Source organism: Suncus etruscus, chromosome 1 (assembly GCF_024139225.1).
Source record: "Suncus etruscus isolate mSunEtr1 chromosome 1, mSunEtr1.pri.cur, whole genome shotgun sequence".
Taxonomy (NCBI): Eukaryota; Metazoa; Chordata; class Mammalia; order Eulipotyphla; family Soricidae; genus Suncus; species Suncus etruscus.
This window is the reverse complement of record NC_064848.1, coordinates 114,512,311-114,536,074: the sequence shown is the minus strand read 5'-3', so window position 1 is coordinate 114,536,074 and position 23,764 is coordinate 114,512,311. Positions and strand designations below refer to the sequence as shown.

Here is a 23,764-nt window from a genome sequence, read left to right as displayed (position 1 = left end):
ATTTTTAATCATTTCTTTTATTTTTATTGATGTATGTTTTAGGGCCACACCCCGCTATGCTAAGGTTTTACTCCTAGCTCTGAGCTCGGGAATTACTCCTGGTGAGTTCAGAGGAAAAATATGGGATGTCAGGAATCGAACCCACGTTGGCTGCTTGCAAATCAAGCGCCTTCCCTGCTTTACTGTTACACTCCAGCCGCTCATTTCTTTTAACTGTGTTTTTCATTTGGTTAGTAAAATGAGAGACAGAGGCAGAGAGATGTAATAGACTATGAGTTTTGTGCCAGATAATCACTTTTCTCTCCTCCTGGCTTTCCCTTAATCTCAACCCCTTATTAATCTACATGAACAGCCCACTGACTGCACAAACCAAAGCACAGGGCCTTATCTTGCTCTCCATCAGAACCCAGTACCCCTCAGAACAGAGCCTCAGATCCTCCCGCTGAGAATGATCATGTAGTCGAGTAATTCCTGTCACTTTCCACAGGAAACAGTCTGAGCAGATAGAGATGTGTGAAGTTGCAGTCGCCTCAGAGGAAACCCAGTTAGGGATTATTGTGGATGGGTGCACAGAAAAGAGCACCCCACCCTCCAGAGGGAAATCTGACCGGCATGATCTTCAGTTCTTCTTTTATTGGTGACAGAGAGCATGAAGGTATGGTATAGGAGATAGGAACTCTATAGATGTTTTGTTTTTGCCTTGCAGGCCATTCCCATAATTCTGGGGGCCACAGAGCTATGCCTGGTGGTGCTCAGTAAGCCATTCAATGCCAGGGTTCTAACCCTTGGCCTCATCTATGCTAGGCATGTGATCCAGCCCTTTGATCTGACTGCTACACATTTCTGAGGGAGTAGTGCATCAACTGGAGATTTGATAGGCCTTCCCAGGTCACCGGGTGGTTGTCTTCAAAGTTCAGATATGCACACCCCTCTCTCTGTAGTGTCTGGTTGCAACCAGACTTAGCACCTCTTTGTGGCTCAAGAAGGTGCTTAAGAATTTTTAGTTACTGGATTAGAAAGATGAAATTGGGTTTATGATCCTTGTTTTTTACATGCAGCTGATGCTGGTTTGATCCCAGGTACCTCATAGGGTTTCCAGGCTCCATTAGGAATGATCCCTGACTATGGAATGAGGAGTAAAGTCCTGGTGTGACCCAACAATCTCACCTCAAGAAAAGAATTTTTTGGTTAATGCCAATACTTTTTTGAGTTAATGAATTTCCTGTAACATGGTCTTTTGCAGAAAGGATATAATATGGTTTAGTAAATGCTTGTTGAACCAATAATAGTAATAGGCCTTAGTCAACTCTTGCTTGCACCTGTCTTTGGATTTAAAATGTGTCTTAATGTCAATGATAGATGCCAGTGTCTTTTTAGGGGCTCTTTTTATTTAACAAAGACAACTCCATGTGGCACTGGAAGTTTAGGTGCCAAGGATCCAACTCGGGGCCTCACCCAGGCCAGGTGTGTGCTTTATCATGTGTGCCATAGCCACAGCATCACCACTGGTTTATATTCTATTCTTCTCCTTTTGTTTTTTTCCCTTTGCTTGGGGCTGTAGGGAGATAGCTCAAAGGGATGCTGCACAAGCATTGTATGTGGGAGGCCCAGAGTTTTCTCTGGTACCACCTGGCCTTCCTGCTTCACCAGACCATAGATTAGAAATGGTCTTCATACCCATCCAAGCACTGAGAAGCCCTAATAAGAAACACTTTTTCCTGGCATTTTTTATTTTTCAAATATCTTTCAAAGAATATGGCTCACTCTTGTGAATCTTTTGAAATAGGATCTCTGATTTGGTTTACTTAGTTGGCCTTTGAGCCACATCTGGCAGTACTTAGGGGTTACTCCTGATTCTGCAGTCATTCCTAGTGAACTCAAGGGACCATATGGGATGCTGAGATCGAATCTAGGTCAGCTGCCTGCAGGGCAAGGATCCTACCCTCTGTCTTACTGCTTTGGCCCTATGACATGGGGACTATGTGACAGACATAAGCAAACCTCTAAAGAAGAAGAACACTGTTATATCAGCACTTGAAGACTGAGAGCAGCGTCTTGAGGCAGGACACAGGATGGGTCTGGCTGAGCCCGCACATACTTCAGACTCCTCACAGCTCCCTTCCATTCGCCTCTTCCAAAGACGCCCACTGAGCACTGACTAATCTTAGAATGGAAATAGAGGAGGCAGGTCTCAGGAAGGGGAAATAACAGCTGTGCCCAGGCCACTAACACATTGGACAGTCTGTGTCTCCATTCTTGCTGTGTCCCTCACACTCTGTCCTGGAGTCTAATCTGGACCCTACATGTGGAATCACTCCCAAGCCCCAAAACTCAGTCTCAAACCTGTGCTTTCATAGACAGCTGGGGATGATGCAAGGTCCCAGGTTGGATGGCTGTGCTAACCCCACATCAAGGCCCAGAGTAGCTCTAAGTAGTTCTTCGGGGGAAATATTTATCGGATTATAAACTAATCACCTGCAACCATGAGGAACTCACTCAGCTCCTTTCCTGGTGACCTCAAACTGCCACTGGGGACATCTGTATTGGATGACTTTTTTCAAGACCCAGACAGAGTTCAGAAGACACAGCTTGAGTCTATGGGCTGAGGAAGCCAAGGAGGTCTTCTGCAGGGAGCTCTGTCTTGGAAGTGTCTCTGTCTTGCCCTTCTGCGGTGGCCAGGCCTTCTCTGTCACAGCTGCAGTGATGTTGGTGCTGGCCAGGTCAGCCACCCACCCCCAGTGCTCTGCCTCCACCTAGCGGTGTGCCTGGAATGGCCACCACTTTGTTGAGATGTCATTCATGTAGTGTCTAGCTCACCCCTAATTTAAAGTTGAGAAGTCTATAGGGTTGTGAATCACTGTCAATCTTAGAATATTTTCTTTACCCCTATTTCTTTAGCACTTCCTTCCTCAGTACTGTCCAGCTTACCCCCTTGTGCCCAATACAAGCACTTAGCTGACTTTTTTGGTTTGATTTTGTTTATTTTTATTACCTCAGGGATCACGCCTGATTGAGCTCAAGGGACCTTATTGGGTCTTTTCTAGGGATTGAGCCCAGGTTGTCCACCTGCATTGAAAGCTCTTTACTCACTGTACTATCTCTCCAGCCTTATTTCTTTTTCTATTCTGGCTCTTCATCTATTAATTTGTTTTATTTATTTTTGGTTTTTGGGCCATACCTGTGATGTTTAGGAGTTACTCCTGGCTATGCACTCAGAAATTGCTTCTGACTTTGGTGGACCATATGGGATGCCGGAGATTGAACCCAGGTCTATCCTGAGTCAGCCGCATGCAAGGCAAACGCCCTACCACTGCACTATCACTCCAGCCCCTATTAATTTGTTTATTACCACACCTAAATTGGTGCTCAGGGGACCTTGAAGAGTCAGGAATTGAACCCAGGACTCCTGCATGCAAGGCTCTACCACTGAGCCACATTCCCAACCTAGATCTCTTACCTCCATGGAAATGTATCCTTCAGAGCATAGTGTGTCTTGTTCTCTCACTTGGCATCATGTTTTCAAGGTTCATTTGTATTGTTCCACTGCTCAACACTTCATTTCTCATTTTGTGACTGAACAGTATTCCATGGTCTAGTTCATACAACATATGTTTATTCTATTTAGCAGCTGGTGGCTATCTGACTTCTTTCTCCTTTCCTGGCTATTATGAATAATGTTTTTTGCACGTACATGGGCCAGTTTTTGTATATAGATATTTATTTTAATGTCAGATACAGGCACACAACTGGATTTTTAACAGTATACAGGGGGTGTGGGAGATGATGATACAGGAGTTAGAGTGCCTGACCCCAGTTTGATTCCTGGCACCATATTGCCTCTTTAACTCTCTCTGGGTATAGCCTTGATAATCCCCGGCATGGCAGGACCTGAGTAACACCTAGTTCTCAGGCCTAGCACTGAACTGGCAGCCTAGAGTTTAAAAACTCACCAGGAATAGCCCTAGGACCCTCAAAGAACCACTCGAAGTCCCCCCCCCCAAATAGTCCCAGTAACTCATATGATCACATTATATCTTTGTTTTAGTGCCTTCAATAACACCCCAATGCTCTTAAAATAAGGTTAAAATTCTTCCCTTGTTGGACAAGGCTTGGCCTCTCCCCATGTTCTTCTATTCCTGCCAAGACTGTTCTTCAGTCTTTTGAAACACTGGAATTTTCCTCTCCCTGTCCTAGCCCACTCACCCTGCTATCCTTGCTGAATGACATGGTCCTCAGAGAAGTGTCTTCTCTTCTCTGAACCCACCTACCACAGGCATCCCTTTTAAGCCTGCCCCCAACCTGCCTCAGTACGTACTGTGGTTACAAACCTGTGTGCTTTCCTGTGTAACATTTCTCTCTCCTGCTACCAAGAAGCCCTATTCTTGTTCCTACAGTGTCATCAGACACCTAGCAGGTGATGGGCAGGCTTTGGCACTGGGTTAATAGACACTCAATGATGACTAGGTAATAATGACAATAGAGCCTCTGCTATTAGGTCATTTGTCTACATCAGAGTTACTCAATCTTTTCTCACCCTCAGTCCCTTCTAGTCATGTTTCCTTGCTCCTCCATAGCACCTTCCCTGCTGGTTGGCCCCCTAGCCTTTTGTTGTATGCCTCCTACCCCATGTACTTGACCTATACTTGTGGCCCATTGATTGGAGTATCATGGGCCCACAATTGAAAAAAACTCCTGGTCCAGCTGATTCCTCTTGCTTTGACATCTCCCTTGGGTAGTATTTCTTAGCTTCAGCTAAGAAGATCCACCTTCTCCCTCACTGACCCTCTTGCCCCCCTCACATACTTGAGAGATGGCTGCTTGGTTGAGAACGGGTCTAGGAGAGGCCTCATGCCCTAGAACCTCACTGCTTCTCAGGCTGCCTCTCAGACAGAGACTGTCCTACACTCTGGCTCTCCAACACTTGACTTCTTGGCATGGGAGTGGCAGTTTTCCAGGTGCTGTGGAAAATGGTGCACTGAGGAGGTTGCTTCTTTGACTGGGGAAGCTGCACAGTGGCCCATGAGGACAAAGATTGCCTTTGAGCATGCCTGGTTTTGGAAGGCAGACTTGGAGAACACTCCCAGAGGAAGCGGTGCCCCTTCTGAGACTGAATTGCTTTTTCAAAAACACCTGTTTTCATTTCCCCCACAGATATGCACTTGTTTGGCCATTACCCAGCACATGACGCCTTCTATCTCGTCGTGTGCAGTGCCTGTAATCAGGTCGTCAAGCCACAGGTTTTCCAGGCGCACTGCGGTAAGTGGATTCCTGCTCCAGGGACAGTCGTCTCCTCCTTGGCTCCCGCCGCCACTGTCTTAGCCCAGGACTAAGGGTGCCATTCTCCCAAGGCCTTTGCCTCCCTTCACAGGGTGACTATTTTAAGAGCAAGGTCCTTGCTGGGTCTGAATGCTCCTGAGAAAAAGCTGAAGCTTGTTTAAGTAGATGGAATAGGTTGGAAACTAGCCTCTGTGGTAAAGGGCAGGACAGGTGGTTTAAGGCATCTCTCCTGCAGCCTGGTATTGGGGCACCAGGAAGTGCACTCCAGATGGATCTGCCTGAATGAATGCACAGGACAGGCTGGAGCCAAGGGCAGCTGGTGGAGTTGGGAGGGTCAGGAGGTTGGGAGGTGGAGATGTGGGCGCACAGGTGCAGCCCCAATGAAGTGCCATGTACTTCAAGCTTCAGATTCAGCTCTTCTTTTCGAAGACTTGTTGAAAAAAAACAGGTGTGTTTGGAATTGGCTTTTTATCTGAATCCTTATATCCTCAATTCAGGAAATACCCCTCAAGTTGGTCAGTAGCAACCCCTGTTCTGCCCCTCAGAATGTAAACCATGAACCAAAAAAATGGATTAAGTTCCCCTTGAGAACAAATAAGCAACCATTCAGCCCTAGAGCTTAAGTTACTTAACCTTTCCCAGTGGAATATTCTTTACCTTTAAGTAGAGCCTCGGACCAAATGATTTCCAAAACTGTAATATGCTAAGTTCCAGAATAGGATTTAAAAACTACTAGGGGACCAGAGAGATACTACAGCAAGTTATGCATTTGCTCTGAGCACTTTTGGGGCTTTGCCCAAAAACCAAAAAGGTAAAAAAAAAAAAAACACTGTTAAAATTTTTTTATTTAAACCATCCTCCCTTTTGGTGAGCATTAAATCTGAATGCCCTTTACTGTTAAATTTCAAAGCACATTAAATATTTTGCCTAAAGAAAAAAATTAGAGCAATTATAATATCGAATGTGCTCTTGAAAATTACAGGTTTCCCCTTTCTTGCTCTCAGAATTTCTAACCTTCCTCCACCCCTTTGGTTATCATGACTCTAATGAATTGGCATAAAATAAAGGAAGTGGAGCTTCCCAATGCTCTTCAGTAAATGAATTGGGGATCATAGAATAATGTATTTAGGGACTAATCTCATCTGTTTTGAAGATGCATTTCTAGACATGATTATGGCATACACATACCTAGGTGTGTGAATATAGAGAGATAGACATGTATGTAAAATTTATACTTGTGTGTATGTTGTGAATATATTGTGTGTTTAAGAGAGAAAAAGAATCCCAGCCTTAGAGCACTTTCCAAGAGAGTGTCCAATCAGTCTCTCACCCCTCCTGGACTTTAGTGTTCTAATCCCCTCCATAAGGAAGTAATTTTGGGGCCAGGGCAAAAGGCTTTTGCAGGTGCTCACCATTTCATTTCATTTCTGGCAAAACAGGCAGAAAGGGAGCAGGTGTACACTCCACCCACACTGACTGCCCTTTGTTTTGTGCTCAGTGCTGGGTGATGAGTGCCCCTCCTCCCAAAAAAGAGATACTGGTAGTTGGGGTAACAAGTGATATAAACCAAAAAGGAGTCCCACACTGGTGGGTGACCACAAGTGGACATGCCATGGCCCATTGCCTCTGCTAAGCTACATCAGCGGCATACTCACCTGCATGAATCCCCTAAAAGCCACCAAAACTATTATTGGTAATTGAACTCACTGGCAGAGTTTGTGATGTAAGGAACTGAGAGGGACTGGTCCTTGGACTGCTAGAAGGCACAATGCTGGGCCTCAGGGGTGAAAAGGTTGAAAACCATAGGATTATCAGATACAGGCAAAGCCCCCACCTGCCCACAAAGGATGCCTATAGGTCTTGGTCCCTACTGTCCTCACTTCTGGTGTAAAAGCCAAGCAGAGCGTAGGAAGAGCGCTTAGGGCTCAGTAGCCATCTGCTCGGGAGCAGTGGCAATAAATTAGTTGGCGGGTTTGGAGTTGCTGACCTCATCTGTCGAAGCCCAGTCTCTGGTGGCTTTCTTGCTGAACCAGCTGACAAGCAAGCTGAGATGGAGACACAAGCACAGCTAAGAAGAGGGCGGCCCCTATGCCTCCCTCCCCTTCCAGGTGCATGTCCTGTGGCTCTGAAAGCCATTGTTTATTTGTCATGGCCAGGGGAAGGCAAAAGGCATTGGCATTCAGAACCGATGTGTTCTTCCAGGAAAATGAGAATTTCATTTCCCTAAGAATTGCTCCTAGAGTTTGCTGGTGTGTCTCTTTGAGGGCCTTTGTTTGGCCTCACCTTCTGCAGCAATTTAATACAAACATCAGTGGGTCAGCGCCATGCTCTGTGCTTTGTGCTTTCCCTGCCTGTTAGAGTGGCAGCCTACACTGAAGGTCCCATGGGTCACCTGTTTGAACTTGAGACATCTTTCCTTTCCACAGCACTCCAGAGTGAGGGGATAATGTTGAACTCAGCCTGCTTGCCTGACCATTATGCCTTCTGCCTCTGCTCTTCCCCTCAGAATTGTCCTCTCTGCCCTGGCTAGCCTCCAAGCCTGAGCAGTTCAACATCCAGGCAGCATGCAGCCTCCAGCTCAATTTTGTCAGCAGAACAACTTTGGTCCCAATGGTCCCATGTAGGCTGATCCTTTCATAAACAGACCTGCTTGCACTGAGGACATTTCAGTTAATGGTGAACTGTGTAGATGACCTCAGAGGCCTTTCAGAGACCAAGTGTGTCACTGGACCTTGTAGGTTTGCGTACTTGTGCTGAATGTCACAACACAATTGGTTGATATAGTCCTCAAATTGTAGTCCCATTGCTAAGTGACTTATGACTTTAAAAATCAGAGCTGCCAGGTTTGAGTTTGGGTGAGGGCCTGCACTTCATCTGCCTGGGTACCTTCTAACTGCCCCCCATCTCCTACTTTCTGAGGTCCATAGAATAGTTTTGTTTTAATGGGGAGATGTGGCATTGGAACACACACAATGCTGCTCAGAGGCTATTCCTGGCTCTGTGCTCAGGAGTAACCCCCCAGCAGAGCTTGGGGGATCATATATGGTGTTGGGAATTGAACCAAGGTTAACTGAAGACTGCATGCAATGCAAATAAGGACTTTCCCTCCTAAATTATCTCTCTGGCCCCCATAGAATTGTTTTGAAAGTTCCTTATAGCAGTGAAAATATGACCTTTGGAAACAGGCAAAGCAACTAACCCATTGGCTGTATGGCCTTGAGCAGGTCACCTTTCTTTATACCTCAGCACTGTTCTGCCTGTCCCATAGGGTGGTTAGTACAAAGTAATCAGTGAGCCTCCCAGGAGATGACTCACTGGTGTCAAGCACTTGCCTGGAAAGCACAAGGCCACTAATCCAAACCCTGTGCTGCTCACAAGCACCAGGGCAATACTGACAGTTCTGTTGTTTGCAGCTCCAGCAACAGTGGCTGGGAGAGGCTCAGTGGCTCAGGAAACTACCCTGACAAGTGAGAGACTCTGAGCTTACTCCCCAGTGTCTTCACATTCTCAGAGGTCATTCTGCCAACCTGGCACTTCTCTATAGAAATGGCCACTCAAAGCATGGTTTCCTCTCATCATGCCCTCCGTCCCCTATCCCCAACTGGACATTAACCATTGCTCATCTCCATAAGACCATTTTCTCTGGGCCTTTTCCTGCTTCTGCCAGGCTCTTCATTCTTTGTGGTATCTCTCAGCACAGCCCCCCTCCCCCCCACTTCTGGGAACCTTGCAGAAAAATATATACCTTTTGGCTCTGTGATCCTAACACCTAGTAGGAAATTCCTGGTCCCAGGCCTGCAGTAAGCAGTGCTGTGAGCCCAGAGGCTGGCATGGTGGAGGCCAAATCTTCTCTCTGCCTGTGCCCTGCCCTGTGGCCCTGCATTGCTGTCACCTAGATTCTGATCTCTTGGAAATGTACTTGGCTTAGCACTTGTGATTTGGCTGCTGGACTAGAAAACTTGGGACAAATACATAGAGGGAGACATGGCTGGTGACATTCATGATCTTGTATCTGGAAAGAAAAACCAAATGTGTATTATGTGTGTGCACACATGAATGCATGCTTGCCCCCACACACAAGTATGCATGCACACACTGAAACAGTTGGCTCTGGGGACTTTGGAAATTGGAATGTAGAAACTTTACCCAGAAGTGAGGCTCCTTCATAGCATTATTCACATGATGGTGTGAATGGGTGTCTGTGTCAAAAGAGGCTGAGCAGCTTTCCTGGCCTCCATCTGCTACATGGGTTAGCAACCCCGCCTCCAGTCAGGACAACTCACACTGTCAAAACAACCAAGTCTTACCGATGTCCCCAAGGAGACCAGCTCTTTGCCAGATGAGAACCATTCCTGTAAAATATAGCACCTTTATTTTTTATATCATTTTCTGCACTTTTCTACATTTATGTTTTTCTCCTAATGGAAATATGTGCACATACATATTAAGCCCAGAAATCATCTCAGTGGGATTGCAGAGCAGTGTGTAGAAAGTTTACTATTTCTGCTTCTGCAGAGATGGCTACACGTCAGGGTGGCTTCCCCATCACAGTTATGCACAAAGCAATCAAACAGGATGTTATTTTTTTGAGGTGGCACAAGGGCACACCCAGCTGTGCTCAGGGCTTACTCATGACTCTGTGCTCAGGGGTCATTCTTGTGACTCAGGACCAGGTGCACTTCGGGGGGAATTGAAGCAGGCTCAGCTGCATGCAAAGCAAGTGCCTTAATCCCAGTACTATGTCTAAGTTAACCCCCCAAAAAATAAAGGATGTCTTACAGAATCTGAGCAATAGTACTGTGGGTAGGGCACTTATTTTTGTAGAAAAATAAAAGAAATAGTTCATCCTTGTCTGGGGTGTAGCACAGTGGTAGCATAAATGGCACCCATGCATGAAGTCCTGGTATAGACCCCAGTAACCCCAGTAACACCCCCCCACACACACACACACCAGAACCAAACAAGCTAGATGTCATGTCCTTCAGTAGACAAGAAACGATTAATATTCCCCCTTCTTTCTGGGAGATTTTTATTTCCTCTTCTGATGATATTTTTGAATGCCCTTCAAGTAGCTGTTTTGCATGTCGATGGTGTTGCTGCAGAATTTAATGAACTGTGAGCTAAAGCAGAGAAGCTGAGCCGCACAATAAATGAGTGACAGCGACTCACTCCTGGAGCGAGGCGCCTTAGTGAACACCCCATTCCTTCTGCACGAGTGTCGACATCTACCTTGGTGGGGTATCTGGCAGAGCTACACTTGGGAGTTCATGGTTCTAGGGCTCCTTGCGTTGTTCTCATTATTCTCTCTTCCCAGAAGAGCTCTAGTCGGGGGGGGGGGGGGGGGTGTCGGGAACAAACCTTTGTGCGATTGGGCCCTAGACAACTTCAATCCCTCCCAAGGTCAGTGCCCTGTGGCCTTTGGGGAAGAGTCATCTACTGATCAGCCAGCTTCCTTGCTGAGATTGTCATCTGCTACTACACACAGGATTTGGTATTTTGTTTCTTCTGTTTTTTTTTTCTTTTGTGTGTGTCAATTAAAATGGATTTGTTTGTTGAGATCAAATTTTTGTAGTTGTTAAAATTGTCTTTCATGAGACTACATATTTATACCAGAGAAGTATGGAATCATAAAAGGAAATTGGTCTCATCGAGCATATTCTTTGTCAAATCTGACGGTATTAATTAATAAGACTTGGCAAGAGCACGTGAATCTGTACAAACTTTATTTTGTTCGTGTGATTCCTTTTTAACTTTAATTTGATGAATATATCCCCAATGCAGCATTAACTCCCAGACTGATGAAACTGATCTCTCTTTGGGGGCTCCTTACAATCAGGAACGATCTCTGCTGTTGTTTTTTCTTCTTTTCTCTCTGTGTCATGCCTGGTAAAGTATGATGACACAGTGGCTCTGAAAGAGAAGCCTATAATAGATCCCAAGGAGATCTCTATGGACAGAAGTACCAGATGGACTGATTCACAAATGTTAGACCTACATCAAGCAGTATGACATAGTTGAGAGAATTGCAGCTAAGTGGGACAACGTGTGGCTTCTTGGGGGATGTGTATGACTTGAACCTTCCTCTTATTCGTATCCACATTATTGCTGGGTCAGAAACAGAGCAAGGTGACCCGTTCTAACACCTGGCTTTTCTTTTTACTCTGTTAATAGAAGACAAAAATAACAATAGTGGGGCCCGGAGAGATAGCACAGCGGCATTTGCCTTGCAAGCAGCCAATCCAGGACTAAAAGTGGTTGGTTCGAATCCCGGTGTCCCATATGGTCCCCCGTGCCTGCCAGGAGCTATATCTGAGCAGACAGCCAGGAGTAACCCCTGAGTGCTGCCAGGTGTGCCCCCCCCCAAAAATAACAATAGTAATAAAGGTGATACACTTGCTGGGTATTGCTTAACCCACTCGCCAGCCTAAAGTACTGTGATTATATTATCTTCCTCTCACAGCCAAAGAAACGAAGATTTAAAGAATCAGCTCCATATCCAGCTGGTGTCAGGAACAGAACAAGGATTCCCACTTTCTGCCCCCACTTATCACCATTGTAGTAGTTAGTGTCTTGGATTTCAAATTCTCTGGGTACTATAACTAAACACTGATTCCTGAGAGTGTTTGTTGTTATTTGTCCTCTATGAAATGCTGGAGGCTAACTGACAGGTGTTTTGGGAAGACTAAGCACCACTCTTCTTTCTCACCTTTGTAACATACAGCACTGCTTACCAGTAAACTCGGGCACCATTTGGAGCAAGGAGAAAGGGAAAACTAAATTAGCAATAGTGTCTTAGTGCTTGTTTTGTAACCACATCTGACAGTGCTCAGAGTCTACTTTCTAGCTCAGAGGTTGGAATTCACTTCTGACGGTGCTGAGGACATAGTCTGGTACCAAGAATTGAACCCAGGAGTCTTGTATATCAAGCATGTGCTCAACCTGTTGGGCTATCTTTTCAGCTCTTAGTAATAGTGCCATGAAAGCTTTAGTCACAGAATTTGGATATGACATTTAAATTTCAGAAATGGTAAAAAGGAGGCTATAGAGGGAAAAAGAAAAGGAGGATTGGTACAGTGGAGAGAGCACTTGCCTTGCACATGGCTCACCCAGGTTTGATCCTTGGCACCTCATGATTCCCTGAACCTTCCAGTACTGATCCTTGAGCACAAAACTATGAATTAGCCTGAGCACTGCTGGGTGCATGCATGTACACGAACACACACACACACACACACACACACACACACAGAAGTAGAATAGGTTCCATCATCAGTTGTGCATTTTTTTGTTTTTCTCCAACAAAGAAGCAGATCTGTGAGGCCAACAGTCGATGATTGACTTAAATTCATTCAATGAAATTTCATTTGTTTGCATGCTCTGTGAATTAAATAGAAATGGTATAAATAAATGACAGGTGTAATGGTTTCACCTAAATTTAGAGTTTGATTACTAGGCTTTTCATCACCTTAGAATTATTTAATTAAAAGAAAAGAAAAAGAAAAATCTGCTTGTACATCTTAAAGTCTGTTTCTTAAAGTCTAGATCTCTTGGAATCCCTTCACCAAGTTAGGCGACTTTGTTCATTTCTTGATTTGAAAACTTTTATTGGACAAATAAACTGTTCTATGCCAAGCATTGCTGCAAATAGTGTGACCCAGAAGACAGGCAGTCGTGGCTTTCCTGTAGCCTGAGTCATGGTAAGTTCCATAGTGTAAATGGGAAGGAGAAACCAAGCCCAGACCTGTAGCTCAGAGTCCAGTGAGTGTGCTACACAAACACTGGTGCCGGTGGGGAGGGAGAGAAGAGAAAGAATGGTTTGATTTATGCTTCTCTTGTGCAAAGCTGCATAGATGGACAGAGAAAGATAAGCAGAGATCTTTTTGGGGGTTGCAGCAAAGTTTGCTCATGGATTGCATTTGAAAAGGAAAGAGGGACCCAGAGAGATAGCACAGCGGTGTTTGCTTTGCAAGCAGCCGATCCAGGACCTAAGGTGGTTGGTTCGAATCCCGGTGTCCCATATTGTCCCCCGTGCCTGCCAGGAGCTATTTCTGAGCAGACAGCCAGGAGTAACCCCTGAGCACCGCTGGGTGTGGCCCAAAAACAAAAAAAAAAAAAAAAGAAAGAAAGAAAGAAAGAAAAAAAGAAAGAGTCTGTATTTGATTTTAATTTTTCTTTTTCCTTTTTTTTTGGGGGGGGGGTTCTTTTGGTTTTTGGTTTTGAGGCCACACCCGGTGGCACTCGGGTTACTCCTGGCTCTGTGCTCAGAAATCTCCTGGCAGGCACAGGGGACCACCTGGAATGCTGAGGTTCAAACCAGCGTTCATCCTGAAGCAGCTGCGTACAAGACAAACGCTCTAGCACTGTGCTATCTCTCTGGCCCTTGTATTTGGTTTTTCTTAGATGAAGAATAGTGACCCATAAACTAGCAGAAAAAAACAATAGGGGATATTGACATAGAAGCTAAAACTAGTGTTTCAGAAACCCTATTGAGTGAGAAAAAAAGATAACCTGGATCTGCCACCCAAAGTCTGTGAATGACCTTGACCAAACTATGTTTGTTTTGTCTTAGGGTTCCAAGTGCAGGGTTGTTGTTGTTTTTGTTTTAGGGTCACACTTTGTAGTGCTCAGAGCTTACTCCTTGCTTGATGCTCAAAGATCTCTCCTAATGTTGCTCAGAGGAACATATATGATGTCAGTAATCAAGTACACCAGTGGTTGCTTAAACTCTGTTATCTCTTTGGCCCTGATAGACAGTTTTGTTGTTGTTGTTGTTTTTGGTTTTTGGGTGACACCCAGCAGTGTTCAGGGGTTACTCTTGGCTCTGTGCTCAGAAATCGCTCCTGGCAGGCTCGGGGGACCATATGGGATGCCGGGCTTCAAACCACTGTCCTTCTGTATGCAAGGCAAATGCCCTACCTCCATGCTGTCTCTCCGGCCCTGATAGACAACTTTGAAAGACTCAAGTGCCATCAATGTTTTATCGGGTTTTGTGCTGAGGTCAGCTGCCACTTGACAGTATTGTCTTTCTGCCCAATGTATTGCTACATCCTAGGGCACCCCTCTGAGTAGCTTAGGCACCTGGGAACCCCAGCTGTGGATTCCTGAGGGTGGGGATGTCTCATAGGGACACCAAACCACCCATCTTCTGGCTTGCTGAAGAAAATTGAAAGCCACTTTCTACCATCCCAATCCAGCCTCTTGGCATCTCCACTTCCTTGACATCTCCACATTCCCTGACATATGACAGATTCCCCATCTTTCACCACCACACATACATGCCACTCAGATTAGGAATATCGAAAAGCCCAGAGCCCCAAGAACCCTTGGGTTAACATTCTGCATGCTGAATCTACAATCAGTGCTTTAACTGATTATATATATACATAGACATACATATACATATACATATACATATACATATACATATACATATACATATATAATGAATCTTGGGAGCACACAGCCAGGGAAATGACCTCTCACCAGTTGTGAAGAAGCCAAGCTTCCCCTGCCAACAAGTACATTTACCTAGAAGCTGTCTCTTCCTGAGAAAGAAAGCAGGGCTCTGCTCACAGGCAGTTGGAAAAACTGTTGCACAGGAAGCATCCTTCCTCCCTAGCTTGCTTCCTGATCACTTCTGAAGGGGGAGGGGGGCTGGGGAGAGTCACTCACTGTACTGTGACTCCCCACCACCACCAATGCCTCATACTGGGCTACTCTTCGCTCATGCTTACTAACCAGATGCCTGTGAGACATGCCTTAGGGCTGCTTCAACTAAGGAAAATGAGAAAACAGTGTGGCTTTATTTTCCTCTGAAGAAAAAATTCTATCAGCACAAACTCTAAAGGTCATTTTGGAATCCTCTGCAGTGAGCTGCATTTCCCAATGTTTGTGAGAAGTCCTGAGTTTGGGTGCCCTTATCATCCCAGACTACACCAAAAGCTAGATCCCTGTGGTTCACAGCAGCTTTCAACGTGTCCAGAGTGCCCAGAGGCCTCGGAGGAAGAAGCAAAGTACATCCCTTTAACTAGGAGTCTCATCACTCTTCATACTTACTTACAAGTTCAACCTCATGTATGAGGTGAAATTAAGACTTGTCTTTGGGAGTGGGGAAAAAAAAAGAATTGTCTTCATTATGGGGCCAGAGTGATAGCGCAGCAGTAGGGCATTTACCGTGAGCGTGGCTGACCCTGAACAGACTGCAATTCAATCCCCTGGCGTCCCATATGGTCTCCCAAGCCAGGAGCGATTTCTGAGCACAGATCCAGGAGTAACCCCTGAGTGTCACCGAGTGTGGCCCAAAAACAAACAAACAAACAAACAAACAAACAAACAAAGAATTATCCTCATTCTTTTGTTTTAAAAAAATTACATTATTGGGCTAGAGAGTCCAGCAAGTAGGTGCTTGCCTTGCATGCAGTACATTGAGATTCGATCCTCAGCATTTCATATGGTTCCTCAAGTCTCCCAGGAATGATTTCTGAGTGCAGAGCCAGGATTTACAATCCCTTCCTGAGCACCAACAGGTGTGACCCAAAAACAAAACAAAAGAAGATTACTTTATTGATTAGTAATAACACACTTATTTTCCAAATAACGTCATCCTCAACACAAGATCTCATAGCCAGAGAGACAGTACAGAAGATAAGTCATTTGACTTGCATATGGTTATAGACATAAAGTGGTTCAAATCTGGCACCAGATATGTCCCCCTCCCCCAATACAGAGCACTACCAGGAGTGGCCTCTGAGCAGCACCAGATTTACTCTGCCCCACCCCCCATAACAAAATAACACAAGCTCTCTCCTCTGTTTACTGTTTGAGCAGAAGAAAAATGACCTTTTCCAACTCAAGGGAGAGACTAGTGGGGGAACTCATGAACCCCAAACCAGAAGTTTTTAGGAGTGGGACTTTTGTTTGTTTTTGAGCTACAACCAGCAGTGCTCTGGGCTTACTCCTGGCTCTGTACTCAGAAATCACTCCTGGCATTCTCACGGGACCATGTAGGATGTCCGGAATCGAACCAGGCTCAGCCACATGCAAGGCAAATGCCCTTCCTGCTGTGCTATCTCTCTAGCCCCAAGAGTGGGAGATTTTTAAGTGAGGGTTTCATTATACACAATTCTCACCTCACAGCTGGATGCTAGACCCAATTCCAGCCCAAGCTATAATACCACATTACAATTTCCTTTTAGAAAACCTCTAAGTGTATATGTTTAATGAACTGGCTTTTTGTTCTAATTTTTAGGCCACTCCTGGCAGTGTTCAGGACTTACTCCTGAGATCACACCTGGAAGTGTTGGGAGACTATATATGGTGCCAGGGATAGAATCCAGCCCCTGATTTTATTTTATTTTATTTTAGTTTTTGGGCCACACCCGGTAACACTCAGGGGTTACTCTTTGCTATGCACTCAGAAATCGCTCCTGGCTTCAGGGACCATAAGGGATGCCAGGGGATCAAACCGCAGTTCGTCCTAGGCTAGCACATGCAAGGCAGACGCCTTACCACTTGCTTCACCATTCCGTCCCCCCCCCCCCAGGCCCCGATTTCAATTTAATTTTTGATTGTTTGATAGTTGACAGTTACAGTGCTGGGTTGATGTTTTTATGTGCCCCATTCATGAAACAGCTCTGGCCACCAACCCAGGCATCAAGTCAGGCTGAAAAACTGACCATCTGCTTTGCCCCCAATTGATATAAGAACAACACCATCAATAAAGTGTCTCTTTGAAGTGTTGCTCTTGTTTTTGATGGAGGGTAGAATTTAGTCAAACTGAAAGGTGCTAGAGACTACCCTCAACTCTAGATTCAGAGAACCCTAAGATGCTAGGTATTAAATTGAGGACTCCACATTCAAGATGAGCACCTTAACCTCTGTACTATTTATGACCCTACAATCATGTTAACATTTGGTGTACAAAGGAGCACCTCACCATAACCAAATACTCAATACCTTTTACTACTATTGCTTCTAATCTACCCCTTCCTCCCCATCCTCAAGCTTCCTCTCCATATCACTTGTAGTCTAGGTTCTGTGGTCAAATTCCACAGAAGGATTTGTTGTCATTAGATACTATCAAAGAGCTGGTTTTTAGGGTCTCACCACAAGTGTGCACTCGCTTTGGGTGCCTTGGGGAATCCTCAGAAAAGTTCTCGAAACATACTGTTATGAAGTATGTCTCCCTATCACGTGTACAAACTTCTGAGCCTTCCCTAAGAAAGAAGTACTGTGGCACTATGTGGCACATCCCATGACACTCTGTGGCAGTGGCAGGGTAGAAATCCGCTGTTGGTTATGTGTAAAGGATTTAAGTTCTTCTGCAAAGTGAGCGCGCATAGTGGGATGCTGCACAGGAAACATGTGGGAAATAAATCAGAAAATGTAAACCGGGGGAGTCAAAGACACAAGAGTGAATTCTTTTGCTCTGGTGACTCCTACTTTACAGGGAGTAAATTGTCATATTTTTTCCCCTGAGAAAGTAGCTATGGAACTTTTGTTTTCTACTGCCAGAACTACAGATTTCAGTCTCAGATTTGGTTTCTGACTCACCCCATTATTTGTTCATTTGTTATCATCGTAGATACTTTGCTCCCCACCACCCTCCACCCCTACCTGTGTTCTTTTCTACCAATTCTGGAACTTTCTCAAAAGACCCACTGCTAAAAGGAGTGTCGCTTGGTTTGCATCAGGCTGCAGATTTCTACTCATCTCCATCAGGGGCTAATTCTCTGTCCACTCCCCGAGACAAGGGATAACTGTGGCGGTGGTCCCCGCTACTAAACTCACATTGCCAACAAGCCCTGACTGACCTGCTAATTTAGAGGCTCATTGTAGCACCAGCACTTCAGTGCATGCTGAGAAGTTACTAATGGTTTTAAGGAGGCAGATATTAGGCAGCAGCAGCTCCTTTAACTTTCTAGAAGTGGGACCAGAGAGATAATACAGGAATTGAATACTTACCTTGCACATGGCTTATCCCAGTTCAAACCCAGTAGCTTATATAGTCCCCTGCACCTCACCAGGAGTTATCTCTGAGCACACGGCTTGGAGAAAGCCAAAATAAATATAAAATTCTAAAAGTGACATAAGGACGGTGGTAGAGGTCTTGAATACATTGTGGCAACTTTTTAGGTGGTGCTTTTGAAGGTACAGTAGCTATGTAAAGCAGCATCAAAAGTTGAAACAACTGTATACTCCTTATCTAAATTACAATAAGCTAAAAATAAATAAACCAAACAAAATGTGGGTGCCTTTCTCAGTATTTCTAGCATTTCAACACTGCCTCTGGGTTAGAGCCCAGGACCTCTCTATCTTTGCACTCAGACTCAGCTGCTCTTGAAGAGGAGGGGATGTTGATGGTGATGTGTGCTGAGAGGATAAGAGACCAGTCAGAGAGGATGTCCCCCAAGATGGAAGGGGGACCCCTGTGAGCAGCATCGTTGTCCAGGCTCAGGCAGCGGGCAGTAGTCCTCTCTTCTCTCTCTTTTCCACCAACACCCCTGCAGAATTTACAGACCTGGCATTGTCTATATGATATGATCCTACTTTCCATCCTATTTAGGTTGAATTTTTCTTTTATTTTCTTTCTTTCTTTTTGAACCACACCTGGCAGTGCTCAGGGCTTACTCCTGGCACTATGCTCAAGGATCACTCCCAACAGGTTCTGGGGTTGTATGGGATACCAGAGCTGGAATTCAGGTTGGCCATATGCAAGGCAAATACCATATCTGCTGTCCTATCTGGATCTGGTTGGGATTTATTATTAGAAATGCTCATTTATGTGTTCAGCCAGCACTGGCATCATGGTGAATGGCAGCACAGACTGAGAGAAGGTCTCAGTTCTGTTTGGGGGGAATTTGGGTTGGGGGGAAGCTCTCTTAAAGAGAATCCTTTTGTTGTTGTTGTTGTTGTTGTTTTAGGTTTTGTTTTTGGTTTAGACCCGGCAGCACTCAGAGGTTACTCCTGGCTCTGCACTCAGAAATCGCTCCTGGCAGGCTTGGGGAACCATATGGGATGCCGGGAATCGAACCACTGTCAGTCCTGGGTTGACTGCACAAAGCAAATGCCTTACCGCTATGCTATCTCCTGAGCCCTTTAAAGAGAGTCTTAAAGACTGTTTAGAACTTGCCACCTATACAGCACATCCAGAAGTACTTGGCCTATGAAGGAGCAGACAATAAGAGCCACAAAATTGTTAACTATTGTAGTTGCTGTGTTCCAAGTTGCCATTGATTATAAACTCCCACATCTTTTGAATTGCACCTTTCCCCAGGGAACAGGAGCACTTCCAAGGTGGCCTCATCACTTAGCTACACTGTGAGCAGACATGGACAGGTATAGTTTGGCAAGGAGGCATGCCCAGGGATGAGCCAGGAGCTCACAAGCTGCCTAGCTGTGTCCTAATTAAGCCCCACACAACCTTTTTCTTCTGCTGAGCATCTGATCTTTCACATTGCCATTAGTTTAGAATTTAGTTCAAGTTACAAAATAATGAAGCTTATTCTTTAGCGGCTTGGGGAGTTGTTTCTGGTGACACCCCCAACAAATGTCACATACATCAACCTGGTACCATAGCAACGAGGCCACACACAGAAAATAATCACATCAGTGCCACACGCCTATCTAGGAATATGGCTTTTGTGTTCCAATCTGATGGGGTGTTTTCCATTGTTTTATTTTTGATTTCTGCTTTAATTTATGATTACCAGAAAATTTTTATTCTATGATACCTGTCTTACAACTTTATAACTTATCGTTCTTCCTTTGTGATTAATGAGCATGAGATAAGTTCTTTTAAATATGTCATGTGTTTAGAAATGTGTAGAGTCCCACTTTCATTGCAGAGTGCCATAATTTATGAATTTTGTTATCAAAATCTTATAAATTGGGACTGGAGAGATAGCACAGGAATTAAGGTGCTTGTCTTGTATGTAGCTGACCACAGTGATTCCTGGTATGCCATCTGATTCCCCAAACCCTGCCAGGAGCGATCTCTAAACTCAGAGCTAGGAGTAAGCCCTGAGCACAGCTGGATATGGCCCCAAAACAAATATTTTTGTTTACAAAAATATTGTAAAATCATGTAGATCTTTGCCATTTGGGCCAGTTTGTCTATAATTTTTCCCTAAATTTTTTTCCCTATGATTTCTGAGAAGATCAGTCAAAGTCTTCTATGATGGTTACATGTTTCTGTCTCTCCTAGGATCTGATAGGTTTTGCTTTTACAAATTTTTAGGCTCTGCTCTTGGTTGTCTGTAAGGTTCTGACACTTGACTTTAGTTAGCGGTCTTTCTTTGTATTCATGCTTTTGCTTTCACCTTGTTTTATTTGATTAACATTGCTACCCAATTTTCTTTAGTGTGCTTTGCTTTATCCTTTTCTACTCATTTATTTTACTATTCTGTGTTGTTTTGCTTAATGTCTTTCTTGTAAATAGTGAATAGCTGGCTTTTTAAAAGCCCGTTCTGGTATTGTCTTTTAATGAGTGAGTTTTATCCACTTAAATTTTTTGTGATTACTTTATCCTAACATTTCTGTCTTTTATTTGCGTCTTTATTTACCTGGACTTTTATTTGCTCATTGTTTCCTTTCCTGACTTGCTGTTACATTTGTAAGATTTTCTTAACCCTTTTCCTATTTTCTCTCTGCTTGATTGTCCAGAATAGATTTTATTTTATTTCTAAATCTATCCCTATAAAACTCAATTTAGTGATTACCATGTACATCCTTTTTTACTCTAAGCTATGGGCTTTCACAAATACATGAACCTCACATGCAGGCCCGAAGGTTAAATATTTAGGCTGCAGGGGAGACCACCAGGGCTATGCCTGGAAGTGTCCAGAGGCTACAAACTGCCATGGATTGAATTTGCAACCTAGTGCATACAAGATGTGTGTATAATATTTGCCATGGCCTTGACTATATTAAGAAAAGTTCCTTCTATTGCCATCTTGTTGAGAATTTTTATAATGAACAGGTGTTGTGCCTTATCAAATGCTTTATCTACATCTATTGATATGATCAGATGATTTTTATTTTTTCTTTTGTTGATATAGTGTTATGTTGATTCGGACGGGTATGTTAAACCATCTTGAATCTCTGGAATGAAACCTGTTTGGTCATGGTGTATGACCTTCTTAATGAGGTGTTGGATCCTATTTGCTAGAATTTTGTTGAGGATCTTTGCATCTGTGTTCATCAGGAATATTGGTCTGTAGTTCTTTTTTTGTGGCATCTCTGCTTTGGTATCAGGGTGATGTTAGCTTCATAAAAACTATTTGGGAGTGTTTCTGTTTCTTCAGTTTCCTGGAAAAGCCTGACTATTATGCTGAATAAAATAAGTCAGAGGGACTGAAAGGTACTCATCTGTGGGATTTAAGAAAAATAAAAACAGTGACAAAAAACAAAACAAAACAAAAAAACAGAGACAATAGAGAAGAGGGCTAAAGGGATAAGTCCAGGATATGAAGCTTACCACAAAGAGTAATAAGTGCAGTTAGAGAAATAACTATATTAACAACTATCATGACAATGATAGTAAGAGAGAGAAATAGAATGCCTGTCTTGAAGACAGACAGGGGAATGGGGAAGAGGAAAATTGGGGAGCATTGGTGGTAGGAAAGTTGCACTGGTAAAGGGGGGCGCCTGCATTTTATGACTGAAACCTAACTATGAACATGTTCGTAACCATGGTGCTTAAATAAACTTATTATATTTTTTTAAAGAAACAATTCCAAATCGATTTGGGCAAGAAATGTCACTGAGAAATCTGTAAGAAAATATCTTGACAGGGGCTGAAGTGATAGTACAGTAGTAGAGTGTTTGCCTTGCACATGGCCGACTTGGGATGGACCCAGGTTTGATTCCTGGCATCGCCCAAGCCTGCCAAGAGATATTTCTGAGCATAAAGTCAGGAGTAACCCACAAACGCCACTGGGTATGGCCCAAAAGCCAAAAGAAATTTTTCAACAACTTTTTTTTTTGAGAAATGAAATTATATATTAGACTGTATTAATAAAATATTGTGCCCTAAAAAAAAGGTATGTACACTTCAGTCCTTCAAGCTCTTTCCCCAACCCTACCATTACATTCTTAGTCATACACAATGAATGATCTTATTTTTCCTAATAAAAAAAAAAAAAAAACTATCCAGAACCTCTATCTTCTTTAAAAAAAAAAAAAAAAAAAGAGGCTAGGCCGGAGAGATGACATAGAGGTAAGGCATTTGCCTTGCATGCAGGTCGGTACTTCGAATCCCGGCGTCCCATATGGTCCCCTGAGCCTGCCAGGAGCAATTTCTGAGCATAGAGCCAGGAGTAACCCCTGAGCGCTGCCGGGCATGACCCAAAAACCAAAAAAAAAAAAAAAAAAGTCTCTGGACATTTACATAATTTTCTCATTTAAAGTCAGCTAGTAATTAAAGCAAACTATGGCACAAAATATGCCATGTAAGACATCAAAAATATTCTTTGTGGAATGGGGGAGAGCATAAAATTGTAAACCATTAGAAGCAGCTCAAGACCGATCTCAGTGATTCTGTACTTATGGTGTTAAAGAGTTCGCATAGCCAGAGGCGGCAGAAACACAAAAAACGAAAGTGGAAAGAGTCTGCCAAATATTTTGAGACAATGTTTTGCTTTAACCAATGTGTGCCTAGAATCGATACACGAATTTTCTTCTGCAGGGGGCATGCCTTTATCTGGAAAGACTTGTTCATGACCCCCCCTTATTCTGTCATGGGAGTCTTTACGGAGTCTGTTCTAGAGACCTTTATTTGGCAGTCCCATGCCCATGGGGTTATTCAGACTGCTTCAAAAAAGAGGAATTTAGGGCCCGGAGAGATAGCACAGCGGTGTTTGCCTTGCAAGCAGCCGATCCAGGACCAAAGGTGGTTGGTTCGAATCCCAGTGTCCCATATGGTCCCCTGTGCCTGCCAGGAGCTATTTCTGAGCAGACAGCCAGGACTAACCCCTGAGCACTGCCGGGTGTGACCCCAAAAAAAAAAAAAAAAAAGAAAGAGGAATTTAGAGGCACAACAGTTAAGTTATAGTTGAACATAGAGCCAGAAAAGAAGGAGAGGCAGGAAACTAAAGTAAATTAAAGATCCGGGGAATCCACTGACCCAAATTCCAGAAAGGGAGACAACAGCCACTAACACTAATGCAAGAACACACAGGATTTATTTGCCAGAGCTCTCCAGGGTCCGACAGTCTCCTGTCGCAACAGGGTCCTCAGTGGAACCTGAGCCTCAGAGACCTTGGGTTTTTTTAGGATTTTACATGCTAATAAGGTTTCAAAATCCAAACATTCCATTGGTTTATACAAGTGTTACAATTGGAAAACAATAATGCAAGCAGAGAAAGGTGCACGTTCTTTTTTTTTTTTTTTAGATGCACGTTCTTAGCATTTCCAGATTCTCATTGACGTCAATCACCTTTACCCACACCCTGGTGGTCTACGCAGCTATGACCTGTACCTGTTGGGT

The 23,764-nt window shown here is 44.0% G+C and overlaps 1 protein-coding gene across 2 annotated transcripts in view; it reads left to right on the top strand.

The window, feature by feature from the left end:
• ATXN7L1 (ataxin 7 like 1) overlaps nt 1-23,764 on the top strand; it is a 280,604-nt gene that overhangs the window by 100,532 nt on the left and 156,308 nt on the right. The window contains exon 3 of one of the 2 annotated variants that reach the window (XM_049783154.1): nt 5,152-5,256. In XM_049783154.1, the coding sequence (XP_049639111.1) occupies nt 5,152-5,256 (105 nt within the window). Of the gene's footprint in view, nt 1-5,151; nt 5,261-23,764 lie in introns of both variants that reach the window. The other variant, XM_049783169.1, reaches the window with a different exon arrangement.